This window comes from Mixophyes fleayi, chromosome 1 (genome assembly GCF_038048845.1).
Source record: "Mixophyes fleayi isolate aMixFle1 chromosome 1, aMixFle1.hap1, whole genome shotgun sequence".
NCBI classification, from domain to species: Eukaryota; Metazoa; Chordata; class Amphibia; order Anura; family Limnodynastidae; genus Mixophyes; species Mixophyes fleayi.
The window spans coordinates 320,995,390-321,013,128 of record NC_134402.1 but is presented as its reverse complement, the minus strand read 5'-3'; the positions used below and the strand labels follow the sequence as shown (position 1 = coordinate 321,013,128).

The 17,739-nt window shown below is 38.7% G+C and overlaps 1 protein-coding gene across 4 annotated transcripts in view; it reads left to right on the top strand.

Moving 5' to 3' along the window:
* Positions 1–17,739, top strand: part of EMID1 (EMI domain containing 1) — an 83,763-nt gene that overhangs the window by 63,747 nt on the left and 2,277 nt on the right. Inside the window, exons 11-15 of one of the 4 annotated variants that reach the window (XM_075213645.1) lie at positions 779–832; positions 907–951; positions 3,703–3,747; positions 5,743–5,827; positions 16,539–16,629. In XM_075213645.1, coding sequence (XP_075069746.1) covers positions 779–832; positions 907–951; positions 3,703–3,747; positions 5,743–5,827; positions 16,539–16,594 — 285 coding nt within the window. In that variant the 3' untranslated portion in view covers positions 16,595–16,629. The remainder of the gene's footprint in view (positions 1–778; positions 833–906; positions 952–3,702; positions 3,748–5,742; positions 5,828–16,538; positions 16,630–17,739) is intronic. The other 3 variants (XM_075213626.1, XM_075213635.1, XM_075213617.1) reach the window with 3 other exon arrangements.

Here is a 17,739-nt window from a genome sequence, read left to right as displayed (position 1 = left end):
CGCTAGGGGGAGGGATATGTAACAAAAGGAGGCATTTAGCTGGCAATATGCAGAGAAAGCAGGGAAGTAGAGTGGCACAGTTATGTACCTTGGTGGAGATTAAACCAGGTAAAAACATATGTGTAGTTTAAAATTGGTTTACTTACATGATTTAAAAGCTGCTTCCTCTCAGCAAACAGACAGGGTGGGTCTGATAGTCTAAACAGAGCCAGGTATAGGTGTTTCCTTTTAAAGAGAAGGTGGGTGTGTCACCTGTCCATCAAGCTAGGCCTGTGGGAGGAGTGTCAGGTATAAAACCCTGCTTGTTTCATTGTTCAGGGAGATCAACGCTGGGCTAGCTGGCTGATCTGGACAGAGAGCTGGACTATGTATAGTAAGCGTTGAGGGTCTCCATAATTGCTGTGCAAGTATACGGTGTCAAAACATTATTACCATCCTGACCATAAAGAACCATAAAAAGGAAGAAGTTGTACGCGTGTGCTTCTGCAGTAGCAGGCTCTTGCCACAATATATATATATATATATATATATATATATATATATATATATATATATATATATATAATCAAAAGACAAAAAGGCCTATTACTGGCAAAAGTGGCAGTTTTGACAAATCTAAAATTTGGATATCCAATTCCATTCTTTAACGAACATAAATGATTAACTATTTGCGATAATGTTAAATTATTCAATTCAAAACTTTGTTTTTATTTCATATATTGTTGTGTACTGTGACACACTGATGGATGACCTTGTAGTGTTTTGTGTTATCATGCAGGGGTTACCAGGCCCACCAGGAAGAGATGGTCTTAGAGGAGAGAAAGGAGACAGCGTGAGTAGGGGGATAATAAACTGCACTGTCTGATAGTAAATGAGTATAACCTAAAGATCTGTCCTTCAATGCAGGGTCCAGCTGGCCAGCCAGGAGACCCTGGGACAAAAGGGGAAATGGTAAGTTTAATTACTATATCACCTGTCTCTGTACAACACAGATGTCATGAATTAAGGGGTCAGCTATAAACAATTAATTGTCTATTTCACAAGATGTTTTACTGTGTATGGCAGGGTACCATTTGTGGGTTTAGCTGGACTGTCTTGTTTCACATTCTCAAACTTCTCACTAATTGTTTTTTCTTTTTTATGTTATTGTTTTAAGAATTAATACTTGCTTAAGGACTCATTCACACATATGTCTAAAACTGTGCTTTCTATCAAAACAAGACATAAAACGATAACTTGTACAGCAGACAAATGGACACAACTTTACCACCTGAAACCACTTGTGATCAATTGTCATATAAACAAATCTATTTCAGTCTGACTCCGATGCAAACAGGTATATGAAATTACCCGTTATGGAGGAGCGTGCTTCACTGCACACCATTGGTTTTTCTAAACAAATAACTGGATACTCATTTTCTGTCCTTAGAGAGGAACTTATAATCTTCCTATATCTCAGTGTTTCTCTACTACAGTCCTCACACGCACCCCAACAGCTCATGTTTTCAGGATTTCTTTAATCATACACAGGTGACTTATTCTTCTTAGCTGGGTCAATAAATATTCTACCTGTTCCACAGACAGAAATCCTCAAAACATGAGCTGTTGGGGGTGTGTGAGTTCTGGAGCTGAGAAACACTGCTATGTCTCCAGTAGTCAGTCTACACTCAAGTGCAACTACTATCTGAAAGTATATTGGAGGATAAATTGGGTTAAACCAGGGTTTACCAAACCCAGTCCTCAGGGCTACCTAACATTGCAGGTTTTCCATATCTCCTTGCTGGAGCACAGGTGTAGTCATTACTGACTGACACATTGTATCAGATCCACAGGTGGTCCTAATTATGTCACATGTGATCGGGAAAACCTGCACTGTTGGGGAGCCCTGAGGACTGGGTTTGGGAAACCCTGGGTTAAACACATTTTTTTATCCACTTTCTGCTCTTGAAATTTGTCAGGACAGCCAATGGGCTTGAAATTTATTATTATATAAAGAGAGCAGTTAAAAGACAATAAGGAGCAGAGACTGGTTAAAATACCAATATCAGGATTGTGACTAAGGCTGGGTACACATTACAGGGTTTTTAGACGATTATCGGACAATCACACGATAGGCGGCATATTGCATTAGTGTGTACACTCCAACGATGAATGTTTATTGTTCAAAAGCACATTGTATAGTTTGATTTTTAAACCAAACTAAAAATCTTGTTCAAACATTGAACAATGTTGTTCCAATTCTGCAGTGTGTATGTATACTCTCATGACCGGCAGTGTCCATAGATTTCTATGGAGTGTATTGCAGATGTTTTTAAAATGATTATGGTTACAATTGAGACAATTGTGCCCTTAACCTGGGTACACACTACACGCTTTTCAGCCAATCCATCATATAATTTCATTTGATTTTTAAACTGGACTAAAAGTCTCGCTCAACGATGGAACTTTCAATTCTGCAGTGTGTATGCACTCAGGAACAAGATCTCCATAGAGTTTACAGTCACCATCTTTTCAGCCAATGGTTATGACAGATGAAGAGCACAGATTGAAGATAAATAGTGTAAAACCTGTTTAGTCTGTACATAGGAATCGGCATGCTGATCGGGACTTTTATTTTTCAGTCGTTGGTAAAATTGTTACTGATTGTTACTGATATGGCATTGGGAGAAATTTTCTGTAGTGTGTACCCATCCTAGCTGACTGATACTGTCTAATATCATACACTGGAGGTCATTTACAAAGTGCTAAATGGCTAAGGCGCGACACTAAAGCGTTTGTGCTACACATGAAGGGCCTAATACATTAAGGTGAGCAAAGCATAAAAAAGGAGTAACTTTGCATCTGGGCAAAACCATGTTGTATTGGATGGGGAGGTAAATTTAAAATGTGGGGACAGATTTATATTTGGGATAGGGCATGTCCTAGATCAACTTTTTAAATTTCAGTGTAAAAATTAAGCTATCATGTATTTGTGTGCTAGATGAAAAAAGAGTCAGTATTTAACTTATGTACAAAATAATAAACTAATTTGCACCCCTTGCATTGTAACTTGGTTTGTCCTGAAGTACATTTACTCCATTTTTTGCCTTACTTTCCTTAATGACTCAGGCCCCAAGTTCGATTTCTAACTATATTGTCCGGTCTGAAATCCCATAGAGATACAAGAAAAAATTACTGTAAATTCCACTACTGTATTTACCAGTAGTGTGTGCAGCTACACATTGTGGTGATGTCTGACGGCACTTCTCTCTGAATTGCATTCCCCCCTAAGATTTACTTACAAACAACAACCAAATCTGGACTTGTGTTACATTATTACATGCGCAAATGTGTCACTTTTTCCGCAGAGCATATTACAAGCTGCACACTTATTTCCTGGTCCTTGGAACGGCCTCTGTAAAAGGGAGAGGCACCTTCTTTTGAGAATTTGGGGGTCCACCTGTAAATGCGAATGTTGGAAACAATTAAAACTTCACTTCAAAGTCCAACCCACTACCAACTTAAGACCCCCATCTTTTTGGAACATAAAATATACAATAATAAATACAATTAAGTTTCAGTTCTTTGAAATGCAAAATATTACAGAGAACAAAAATTCAGTGTAGGATTTGTTATTTGGTAAAATGAGAGAATAGGTTTATGCATATTAATCCTTCCTCCAGCATCTACTTCTCATTTTTTTTCCTTTTTATATAATTCAAGGGTCCTTCGGGACAGAAAGGTGAACCAGGAGAGAGGGGGGAGCCGGTAAGAATCTCTTTAATCCATGACTTTCTAAAACCTGCTTCACTCTTACACCCTATTCCCCCCCCCCCCCCCCATTAGTGAGCATTGACACATGCTGCAAAGAGGAATTCAGCTAGTCATAGTCGTTCCTCTCAGTGTATTGCAAATCCAAGAGCAAGACAGAATTTTAGAATACATTGATGTGTATTCAAGCATTCCTTCTTGGCTTTTGATCTACACTTATTATTTTGTAAATATGATGTGTATTAAATAAATGTCAGCATATACTATATTCTCTTCCATTCTTTCCCCATTCAGTAATTCATAGGGGTATATTTACTAAAGTGCTGGATTGAAAAAGTGGAGATGCTGGCTATAGCAACCAATCAGATTCTAGCTGTCATTTTGTTGAATGTACTAAATAAATGATAACTAGAATCTGATTGGTTGCTATAGGCAACATCTCCACTTTTTCAAACCCGCAGTTTAGTAAATATAGTCTTTTTTCTTTATTGTACTTCTTTTAATAATCTCTTCATTTGTGTTTAATCATGGCTCCTTCATGGTCTCATTCACATATCTATTGGAGACACAGTGGCTTACAGAGTGTGGGGTATTTTGCACATTTCAAGAGAAATAGTTACATGTATTAACCCATTGGAAACCATTCAATAATGTATTTCAGGCAGTCAGTCTGGCACATAGTGTAGCACTCAAGGTTCTCACCTTACATAAGTCCAAAAGAAATAATTATAATAATAATATAGGAACTAGCATACACCTGCCCCACATTCGTTTACAGGTTTTATGCAATCTGATTGTGTACTGGGGTGATGGGTGTTTGGAAGGGGACTGATACAGCTGTGGGGGTTTCCTTTGTCTCACCTTTTCCTCTTGCCCCACAGCCTACTATTTAACCCTTTCTCTCCTTGTAATCTGTCCTCCCTACTGGAGACGTTTGCTTAGCAATAAGCACAATGCAGACATGATTTCACTGTTCTAGACAGAACAGACAGGTCATTTACAATATGTATCAGAAATACAATGATTATTTTTGGCTATGTGAGAGGTAATATAAAGTGGTAGTAAATATAATTACAGCTGGGTGACATGGTTTACCTGGCACAACCCCAAGAGGAACATTGTAACTCATATTTTATGATGAGACTGTTATGCCCTCGTAAGCACTATACAATCTATTAAGTGACAACAAAGACTAAACAATAGCTGCTTATCTGACTAGCTGTATTGTGTTATTCTGACCGTGTGATCACCATTTCAGTGCTCTTATTGGTGTCCATAAATTGCTAAAGGAAACTGTATTGTTCCAGATATTCACGTTCACATATCTGCAGAGATTTGCTAAATGCAGATGTGACTGCCTTACAAATCAATATGATCACCTAATGTGAACTCCAGTAGTGAAGACATTAATGACATCTGCATCTTATTAACATTTTGTTTGCATATAACAGCATTACTACTTTGACTAACAAGTGGCTTACTGAAAATACTATGTTTATTGTATTACTAACATTACAATACAACACACTGATGATTTTGCAAAAATGGGACAACACTCCAACACAGAAAGTAAGAACCTCACGGAACTCTTCGTAAAATCTAGATAACTAAATCCCTGGAATAACAAGTTGGAGGAGTCCGTGTCGCAGCGGCTCCTTCATTTCTAGCGGCGTCCATATAATTAACAAGTACCATTTTTCCCAATGAAATTTATCTACAAACATCAACTTACTGAATTGCTGTTTATCACATCTTAAGTTTTTGACATCTATATTCATACAGTGATTTTCAATTGATATGTGTCAATGAAGATAATATGATTACATTGTTCCCTTCCAGAGGTATAATTATCCTGCATGATTCACTCACCCTGGCATGTTTAACGTTTTGTTTTTTCGAAACTGTAGTTGCAACTGCAAATGTGTTAATCGCTAAAATGTGGGTGGGAGGGGGTTAATCCCTCACAGCTGTGTCTGTCTCTTGCCTGTGCAGGGGGAGAGGATGCTGCAGATTAGAGAAGCTCTGAAGATTTTAGCAGAGAGAGTTTTAATATTGGAGACAATGATTGGAATTCACGGTGAGTATCTGAAGAGACTGGGAAGAGGAGGGAGGAAATAAGAATAGAAGGGGGACAGCATGGAGGGGAATATAGATAACATGGATTACACAGTGTGGACATAGAGATTTTCACGACAGGTTCATGCAGTTCCATTTAAAGTACAATTATTCAAACTCTGCAAATTATATGTATATATTGTAACAGTTTTCTATCGAAAATTAGAATCAGAAATATGACATTTTCAGGTCAAGCCCAAACAGTGCTGGGTTTATATCTACTGGCCGCGGATAATCAGGATAGACTCAGACCGTGCTGGGTTTTAACATACCCAACTCCAGGGGGCATCACTTTTCTGTCACAGTTCTGCCATGCAGTGATTGGAGGGAGGTGGAGCAGCCAATACAATATGTCTGGACAGGTGCACTCACATATATATCTTTTACTAGTTAGCGGGGATGGGGCTGGGCCGGAAAAGCCGCAGCAGTGCAGCTAAAATTATTTTGGGACTTCTCGAAGAAGGGGGCTAACAAGCCAAAGGGATGTCACTGAGCATCTTTGACTCATGGGCCCATGTGTACTGGACACCCACGGTAGATACACCAGTGTCTGTAGGTTTGTTTTACAAACAATCTAATTATATATTTTATTATGAAAATTAAATCACAGTGTTATACATATAAAAAAATGTAGACGTTACATACTTAACATATACAAACAAGTACAATAAAAACAATAAAATGATAAAAATATTTAGAATTCAAACAAAGTTTCATATTGTGTTCTGTCCACCGGGCAAGGAGATTAATGTTCAATACTTTCAGTCAGGAACCAGACAATAATACCTCCTGAAGATTGGTCCTGTCCGCAACCATCAGCGCTTTACCTGTGCCCCTTGTCAAAATAGTTCTAGCATTAGAGAGCCCTTGGGATATATTTACTAAACTGCGGGTTTGAAAAAGTGAAGATGCTGCCTATAGCAACAAATCAGATTCTAGTTATAATTTCTTTAGTACATTCTACAAATGACAGCTAGAATCTGATTGGTTGCCATAGGCAACATCTCCACTTTTTCAAACCCACACTTTAGTAAATATACCCCCTTGTGTCTCATACCTTCCCTAGAGACAAAAGGACATCTGTAGTGTGGTTACCATTGCTTACTATAACCAGACAGGGCATCTACAAATTGTGCTTTGTTAACACAGACTCTCTTCAGAATAGCAGCCCACAGACATGTATCCAGTTTCCTGAAATCCAAACCCCTATATGATCATAGCTTCATAACCACAATAAAGCCATTGAGACCTGGCCCAGCATATCCAGTTTTACTCTTCACATACACTCTATGAATCATTCCAAAAATCTTTCTTCATACAAGCCCCATAAATAAAACTTCTAAAAACAATAATATCTCTTCCTACACCTCAAAATGCCACCAATGTTAGTCAGCGGTACCCAGGACTATATAGGAAATGGATGCAGGGAAATAGCATGATCCACAGTATGGTAGTATGCTATATCTCAATTATATTCATTACTTATTAAGTATCACATATGCACTTTAACTTTAGTATCCCTAATGTTTACACAAGCAATAATGCTTTTAAAATGTGCTTTATATCAGAACATTTTTCCACATTCTTTGTATTAAATGATAAATACATTTGAAATGTGAATTTTACTCAGCAGGTCAGGACTATATTTTATATTATTTAGCTCAATCCAAAGGTGCCAGCAGACATACAGTCATTTGTATATTTTGTAGGTTTATTGTATCTAAGCGTACATAAAAATCTAATATACATGACAGATAAAGATTATATTTCAGCTAATTTACATTCTGAGGATCCATTAGCCACCTATGTGAATCACATGAATAGGTATACTTATAACATACATAACCATGACCCCAGATATGATCAGATTGACAGAAGTAACATTCTCAGAGTCAGGCAACCTGAGAGATCGGCATATGGCGTGTGTAGCAATCACACACTTTAAAAAAAACTTGTTTGGACATCTGATGTTTTCACCAGATTCTCTCATCATTAATTGTTTACCATTATAATGTACAGAGGAGACTTCAGTCATTCACCTTAAAGAAATAGTTTTAGCAGCAAAGAAAAGGCTCCCTGGGGGTAAATGCACATAGGTAGCCAGGCTGCATTGCCCCTTTGCATAAACTGAATTCCATCCAGGACAAAAAAAAACTGGGTTTTTCAACCCGGGTCTCACCAAACACAATACGAACGTTAAAAAAAAAACACATCACAAGAGGAGCCAATCAGTGCTCCTCTTGTGATGTTGCCATGGAGACCCAGGCAGACTCATGTTCAGTATGAAGACGGTCTACCCGGTAATTTGACTCCGGGGAAGCCTCTGTCCCCCGGCAATATCCCGGGCTCATGTACCTGGGATATTGCCGGGGCGGCAGTATGAAAGCGGTATTAGTAAGATTCATGTTTGTTTCCTATAGAAAAAAGAAATATGAAACATCACACTGAGGGCCTGATTCATTAAGGCAAAACAAAAGAGTATGTTTTATCGTGGACAAAACCATGTTACAATGCAAGGGGTGCAAATTAGTTTATTATTGTGCACATAAGATAAATACTGGCTGTTTTCCCATGAGGCACACAAATACTTGATAGCTTTATTTGTACACTGAAATTTAAACTTGATCTAGGACATACCCTACCCCAACTATTGATCTGCCATCACGTTTTAAATTTTCATTCCACGCCAATCCAACATGGTTTTGCCAAGGTGCAATGTTACTCATTTTTTTTGCTTTACTTTCCTTAATGAATCAGGCCCATAGTGTTCATGGAAAATAAACACTTAGGAAACAACCCAGGATGTGGCTGACACACAGCTTGAAAGTTACAATAACCTAACTAGGAAAAAATTCAACCAAGCTTCATATATGAGCTAGCCACAGGTAAAATTAAAGTCACCTTGCTTCATCTTTCCCTGGATGCAAAGAAGTAAAAAGCACAATAGATCATCCAGCACACATATACAACAATGGTTTAGGAAACCATAGCAAAACCACAGAAAGTCCCCTCCTTTCACTCTCTAGATGATATTTGACTTATGTGGCCCTTTTAAGTGACAGCCTGGTCATGTATTGGATGGCACTCATCGGTCCAAGTTGCCATGTAGGGGTTAAATGTGGGAACAGGTCTATTTTGCAAATTCAACCCCTATCTTATATCTGATCGCTGGTTAGATATTCTGTAGTGTGTCTAGCCTGCACCTTTTGGATCAGCTCCTTTATTTTACGATAACTGGATAAATACAGCCCTCTGTCTACACCCTGCTCCCTCTGTCATGTAATTTGGACACTCAGTGGAGATGGATGTAGGCAGAGGACTGCAAACATCCAGCCACCCGAAGATAGAGAATTAGATCCAATAGGTACTTGTTAGATGCAGTGTACAACAGAGTGTATCTAACCATCAGTTAGATAAAAGATAGAGGATATGTTTGTAAAATAAATCACCTATTTACATCTTTTATCTCTACGTATAGTACTCCTCAAAAATGCTTTCTGCTCTGCAGATGATCCATCTCCTCCCTCTCCTCCTTACTGTTACCTCTATTTGATCACATACCTAGGATTTCTCTTGAGCCTATATTTTTGGAACTCGCTTCCTCACATCATGAGACACTCATGGATTCTCCAAACCAAGAAACTCTGCCTGGAAAAGATTCCTTTCTAGTACGTATTTAACTTAAGCCTCATCCTTCATTCACCTGACCCCTTAGCAATTTTCCCTACTAACTCTACAAACTGTACTTATAATACACAGCCGCCTAATGGCTCACAGTAGGTCTCAATAATAAAAAACAATGAAATGCATATAAAATGTCTATCATTAATAATGGAGTAGGCAACTCTCGCTGCTATACAAGAGATATGTGAACTCCCCAAATATCGAACAAATACAAATTAAAAGAAAGTACAGCCCACACTGTTTGTTCCCCCAGTATTCCTCCAACCAGTACTAGGCTGGCAGCACTATGGTTAATATGACTGGGGGGGGCACTTTTTTTATTTTAAGCATTGTTTATTGCCAACGGCTCCAGTGGGTGCATAGCCACAGAACCTGCTGGCATTGCTCATTTAATGTTGGCATTTTGACTGTCGGCAATCACAAAGTTGGTATTTTAACAGTGTCAGGCAAATTAAAATACCAGCATTTACCTTGTTGGCCTTTTCCTGTCGGCAGGATAAGTGTCAGTATTTCTTTCCTCGGGTATTCGTACCCAACCAGTCAATGGTGCGTCCTCTGATGTTCTGAATGGCAAGACCGCTCAAATACCATGCAGTTTGAGCAATCTTGACTCTCACAACCACCTCTTTTGTTCTGGCTATGTTCCCGGCGGTTGGTCAAACAGCATCTTAGTATGTCTGGATGTTTGTATTTTAATCATGTTAAAAATCGGGATGGCGATTTGTAAAGTGGTGGTTTGTAAAACTTTTTTTCAGCCTTTAACTGGCGGTTTGGCCTTTAGTAAAACTGATGGGTTTAAAACCACCGAAAAAATGGGCGAAAATTTCATCAAAGCGTCCTTTAGTAAATCTAGCCCTAAATCTCCGTCTGAAGCGGAAAAAAGCACTAATGATTATGCAATATACTGCCTGCTGGTTTATTTATAAGTCAAGCAATAGGAGTAGAAACAAATACCATCCGTGAGAAACATTTATTGAGGGATCGGGAGAAACATCCACGTCAAGACACTTTAATTAGCTAAATAAAGCCTTTGATTTATGGTGCCAACTTTATGGTGCCAATTTCCCATAAACTTGTGGAAAATCTTTATTGGGAGGCAATGGCAATGAACAGTTGTAACAATAGGAAATACTATACCAGCTGTGGAAGTTTCAGATGCACTACATTCCTTAGACAGTGCTGATATCCTTCCACATAACGACTGGAAATAATGTATACTTTCCACTGTCGAAGCCTCAGATAATGATTTCAGATCATCACAATTAAATGATGAAGTTGAAGTTACAGTTTTTGGCACCGTAAAGCAAAGGCTTTATTTAGGTAAAGTGTCCTGATGTTTCTACCAACGATCCCTCAATTGATGTTTCTCACGGATGGTATTTGCTGCTATTCTCATTGCTTGGCTTGACCAGCTGGCGGCATCAGTGTGGATTGCACACTCATTTGTACTCTCTTTTCACTTCAGACGGAGATTTACTGGCTGGCTCAGTTTCATTATTATATTTGCATGTTGTTATGATCATTTGACTAAGAGTGAATATCTGTGGTTATATTACAGCAATCATTGTTTTAATATGTGTTTTTTAGAGACACATTTTTTCATATGCGATATTAATTAATCTGCATGTTTATTGTAATCTGTGTTAGTGTCGCTATTTATACTAGTGTTGGTGACAACTCTCAGCGCTGTACTTCCCTTTAATTTTTATTTAACCCTACACACTGTTTTACAACACGCACCAGTGACACGTGCTACCTCGCGGGTTAACATCTTGTTTTAGTCCCACTTTTCTCTTAGATTGTAAGCTTTTGTGCGCAGAGCTATCATGTGCATTGTTTCTCAATGCCTTGTAAATTTTATAGTGTTTTTGTATTCATAATCCCATTTTTATATTATTATTATTATTATTATTATTTTATGCTTATTTATTACAACACAACAGGAGATGTTGGCACTAGACAAATCTATAATAATAGTGCATGAGCAGATGGAACCCAAAAGGAAATGAAAACACTTATAGTGTGTACTGTACAGATATGGTTTCCTAATGTCAGGAGTTATGTATAATTTACACTCACTCAGAGGCGGAACTAGAGAGCTGTGGACCCCAGTGCAGGGAAGCAGGAGGAGGGAACCGGGGCCTACACCTAGCTAGTTCCGACCCTCTGCATCTGCTGTGCAGCAGGACCCATTATCTTCATGGGCCCCGTAGCACCGCGCCTGCTGCACCAATGGTAGATCCGCCACTGCCCTCACTGAATTAAGGTGAGATCAAACATTTAATAGACTGTTATTTTCTACTCACTGTTTAATGCTGTCATTGCAAAAGAAAAGGACACCTTAAATAGGAGAAAAAAATCCTTCTAATAGACTGAAATGTGTCCCATTGTGTATATAGGAAGTGTGCACACATTGTGGTTACACCCACCTAATTCCAGTGACATAAAGCCTCTATATAAGTGCTTACTGTAGATATTATCACATGTGTAATGTTTTATAAGAAGTCACTCGCCTTATGGCTGCATAGAGAAATGCTTTTAAAAGCAGTGAAGAAATATCTGATCCTCTAATGCCAGGGATGTTCTTTACAACTTTATTCTGTGATATTATACTTTAATTGTGCAATATTTTCTAAAAATAAATTTTTAAAAATTAGTTGCATCCACTCATTATATTAACATAAGACTCCATGCGGGATAAACCTCCAGGTGGTGAATAAGAAGGCAGACACTCTGATCCTCCATGTAGCCGATGTATACTGTCCTCCTCTACTGCTCAATATAGACTCACTCACAAAACTCACCGAAGGTCTAAGGTTTATTAACACAGCTTAATGGAAACTCATTACCGGCTACATTTTGGCTTAGAGCCGACTTCTTTTTGTTCACCACCTGAAAGTTCAACCTCACAACCTGGACTCCAATGTTAGTGAAATAATTGGACACAACTAATGGATTATAATTGTTTGAATCACGTTACTTTAGAAGGAATAACTTTCAATGCTGCTAGGTGAATGTAAATTGTGCAGAACTCCTACATTTTGGAAACCCTGTCTTAACCATATTTTTCTCCAGACTGCGATTTGAGACTTCAAAGTTACTTTAGTTTCACCTTCCATTTTAAAACGTTGAGTTACCATCATCTAGCGTCACCAGTCATCCTTACCAAAAACTAGGACAATGCTAAAAGTCACATTTACCAAATCAAATATATACTTCTCACTGCTGTGAGTATAAGTTGTTTGAGCAGCCAGCCTTTTTTCGTTTTGCGTAGCTCAATTATTTTGTCTGCCCTATGTTGGGCATCTGTGAATTTTTCCTACTCTACACAGAAAAGCTCGAAATGTGCAGGCATTTATAGATTGGGAGGTGTGATGATGACGGTGTTCCCAGCATGCAGTAGTGTGGTGTAGAGTAAACACGATGCCAGCCCTCTGGACTTCAAAACTATTAGCCACATAGCAAATCAAACAAATTTCAAACAACCAGACCAGATATCAATCACTTCATTATACCTTGATGATGAATTATTTATATATCAGGAAATTAAGTCCAATTGGGTACTGAACGCTATTCAAAGTAATTTATTGTCCTAGAGATAAACACATTATTATGAGCTCCTTCCTCTGGCTAGTAAGTAAAGTTATTCCAACAACAACTAACTTATTTTGGGAGTGAAGATAATCAGTGTCACACTGTACCCTTACTGCATATAACAGGAATGTGGTGACGGGAAGGGATTAGACTGCACCTTTCTGTTATTTTATAGTGGATTTCATCTCCATTCAAAAACCATACCCAATCCTATGCTGCACACTATCATGAAAATAGAATTATATTATTATACTACTTTATAATAGGTCTGATACAGGCCTTTTAAGTTTAAACAGCAAGAGACATCATTAAATGACTAGTGGGTAAAGTATTTGACCCAGGCACAGTTATCATATTTTACCATATGTTTTACCTGAACAGTTCAGAACCCATCCTGCCCCTTTATAAGTAGAAATAAAGGAGAAATATCAAACAAATGTATTTTTTGTTCTTGGAGCACATTGTAGTACAACAGAATCCTCTTGTGGCTATACATTCAATTACATTCAGTTCTTGTGGCTATACATTAATTTACAGTCCTTTCATGTGACTATACACTCATTTACATTCAGTTCTTGTGGCTATACACTCATTTCGGAAGCATAAAACAGGTGAGGTGCAGCACAAAATCCTCTGTGGTAAGACCTCGATTAGCGCAGGTACACCTACATTTCCGGTAAAAGAGCATGGGTTGCAGAGGAGCAGACGTTTGCACCAGCTGATGGGAGGAGTGGGGCAGTAAGTCTTTGCTAAGCAGATAGTAGACACAGCAGTTCCCCATTTTTGCATAGAAGTGGCAAAACAAGATTTCATTATGCAGACCTAGATTATACACATTATATACAGGAGTGGAGAGGGTGCAATTGTAGAAAAGTTCCTTCCCTTGTGGAGGTCTTTTCCAACACTTTTCCCAAAGTAAAAGCTTGGGATTGCTGTATACAAACTGCCTTCTCCTCCATATCAAACACGCAATTGAGAAATATTGAGAAGAGTTGGAAGGGCTAAGGGTAGGGGAAAAAAGGAGTTTACGCATTTGACAAGGAAGAGCACTCTGAATCTAACAGTTCTAAATAGGAACTGGTCTCTGTTAGTATTGGAGCAGAGGTTGATTGTGGTATGAGGCCTATGGAGACCAAACCTTATGAAAAAACACGGAGGAGCCCCTCAGCACACTGGTAATGTGCTCCATCTAGTAGGTATGCCAAACCTGACCACAGACCATTTGAAGTGTAGGGAGTGTAGGATTTTTCCAGGAGACAGCTATTTGACATGTAGCTGCACTAATTATATGCCGGAGGAGCTTATGGATATGTGTAGGAAGGTCTGGGAGAGGTAAGGGCAATAATACATGCTTAGGGTCAGAGGGTATGGGGGTATTGAGGACTGCTGTAGCTAGTGTGAGGACCGCTGTCCAGTACATGCGTGTCCTGGGACAGTCCCACCAAATATGCCTAAAGGTGCCAACGTGGCCACAATGTCTCCAACATGTGGGGCTTGATTGCGGGTAGTGTGGAGCCTAGAGGGGACATAGTGTCTAAGGGATTTTTAACCTAAACACAGGAGGGTTTGCTAAACACGGGAGGGTTTGAAATCGCAGCAGATCGCCAGATGACCAGTGATTTTGAAGATCAGAGTAAAAATCAAAGCTTAATGCATCTGGCAACTTGGGGACTAAAATTGCGGATTATCATTTGCCGCGAATTTAAATCGCTGAAAAATCGGACCTTGATATATTTACCCCATGACATTTTAAAGTAGCCAAATGCTTTTTTATTATCTGTGAGATACTCAGTGGTTTGCTGCTCAGTGAATATATTCAGGTAAATCAGATAGGTGGTTATTGAATGTGACTGATGAGTTACCTGAAAAATGGGACTCTGGAACAGAGTGGCCAAAGAGCAGGATGATTTTTACCTGTCACTGGTGTAGTGTGGTCCTGAATTAAAGGTGAGGTCTTGCCAACATACAGCCATTTGGATAAGCAATATAATCCCTTTCAGTATTTTATTAGCTTCAGTATTGAGATCAAACCATAAATTAATATGCAGCCCGTACATCTTAATTTTAGAGATTTGTCCCTAGAATTGTTTTTTCCTATGAAATGATTTCCTAGGAAACGGCTCTATTTTTCATTTGTTACCAAACCCACTCTACAATTCCAATTATATTGTATACAATTCTCACTATTCAGATTTTTGAAAACGTACTATGGAACTGTACCAAGTTTTATAGTGGACCAAGATTCACTCAGATCACACCACATGTGGCTTTGCTGCTGGGCGGCTAGACAAGTAGCTATGGAAATTGTAAAATTTTTGGTTACTATTAGTTGACATAAAGCATTGCTACTAAAGAAGTTTCACCATAGCCAAGTAATACTTTATGTGCTGCCCTCTGGTGGAATGTCTGTGCATATCATATTGTATATTTGAATGTGTAGTAAAATAAAATAAAAAAATTATTGCAGTACTGTGTCAGCCAGAAAAATCTATATGATGTTGAATACTGTTGAGGACTTTCACTCTTCCACCCATAACGAAAACCTGCTTTTTTACTTTAGCTTATCTTTATCATGTATTCCGCACCCCCCCCCCCTCCTGTACAAATTGCTTGATGTAACATATCTTAAATGTTGTGCCCTTTTCTCAGTCATTCATTTATAAACTTGACTGATGAAGCGGCCTCTGTGCTCTGAATGCTGGCAAATATAAAAATTTCTTTTGATTGCCAATAAAGGTATCCCTCCTATAATACTTTTGTCTGTTTTGACATAATAGTATTCAACATCACATAGGGGCATATTCAATTCTTTGTTTTCCGCTCCGCGGAAAAAAAATTACCGTTAATACGGTAATAGTTAGCTGGATTTCAGCTCGTGGCTCAGGGAGCTGCGAGCTGAAATCCAGCGAGAAAATTACCGTATTAACTGTTTTTCCGCGCACTATTACCGTAATAACGGTAATAGTGCGCGGACCGCAGGATTTTCGGCATTTCCGCCGAGAATTGAAAATGCCCCATAGATTGTATATTGAAAATTCTTTTAAAATGCCTTTTTTCCCTTATGGAAAACAAAGTTGCAGCTTTGCAAGTTATTAGTAACAATTGCAGGTACTATTATCTCCTTCTTGCTCTTTGTAGTATTTTCATTTAGGTGCTTTAATTGCTCTTTTTATATTCTGCTTCCTTCTTTTATTTTGCATTGTTTTCTACATTATGTTCATTACTTATTCAATGGGCATTAAAAGTTGTATTTCACCAACCCACATTTCCCAATCCTACTTTCTCATTTTGTATGTACTTCTATATATTTCCTCGCACTCTCACACAGTCTCTCCCTTCTCCTACATTTCATCACCTTGGTCCATTGTCCCATTCTGCTGTTTTCGGTCTGGCAGGTGGTCAGCTTAGCCTCCTTCCTCCAGCTTCAAGAGCAGCTGGAGCTGCTGGTTAAAAGGGTCACTCTGCTTGAGTACATAATGTGGCCAGGTAACAACAGCCATGTGCTGCTCCTTGCTGCCGGAATGCTTGCAACCATTCCCTACCTCTTGTATCCACGGGCTGTAAATGTAGCTTGTTCCAACTATCTATTCACAAAACCATTTTGGACAGGAGGGACACAGAAAAATGATTCATACAATATACGTATTATTGGTAGTTGTTAATTATGCAGGCGCCACATGCCCCCGTCATATGGTTATCTTGAGTACACCAGCAACACTTGGCAAGGAGGATGAAATCCTGGGCTGTAGAACTCCAGTATTCCTCCACCCTGGTCCCACTCATCCTTTTCTGCCCAAAAGGTGGCAACCCCCATTCAGTCTTCTGAAAGAGATGGCAGTGTCACAAAGGGTCTCTCTGGAAAGTTGGGGGTATTTGGTCATCAAGAGGATAATGGGGACTGACCCTAATTGGCAAGGGAAGACAATGTTTAGGTTCAGGACAGGAGGAATTCAGTCAGCAGCGCCCTTTCACTGCTTTGTGGATAACCAAATTACAGGTGGTCGGAGTCCATGTTTTAAGTGGCGCCTGTATAATTAACAAGTGCTGTATTTTTTGGAGTACACTAAATTTTAGTAGGAAATGATTAAAAGGATTAGAGCATCATTTTGTACAAGAACACTATCCATCAGATTAATTTAGGAACAGATTACTTATCAAATGGAAACACAGCCATCCCATTAGTACACTACAAACTAGAACATTATTATTAAGTAGATTGTCTTTTGCATTGAAAGTTTAATGTCATTGCAATAAATTTAAGTTGGGGTGTAGCCTAAAGCTATTCATTCAGCTGCACCATAGCTGACATTACAGCCCTTGTGATGTAATTAACTTGATCACCAAGTATGCATGCTGCCTGTATACTCCTGGTGCATGTGAAGTGACTGTGCACGAGGCATGTGTGTAAAGACAGCTGCATGCTGTTGGGATTAGGTTGTCTTGGGTATTAAATGGTTTTTAAAATGATCCTACAGTGACACTAGTAATAGGAGTCAATTGGGGTTAAAGTTTCATAATGGTAGGAAAATATGATCAATTATTAATCTTCAATATATGGAATAAAAGTAAAACATCCTTATTTTATATATACTTGTT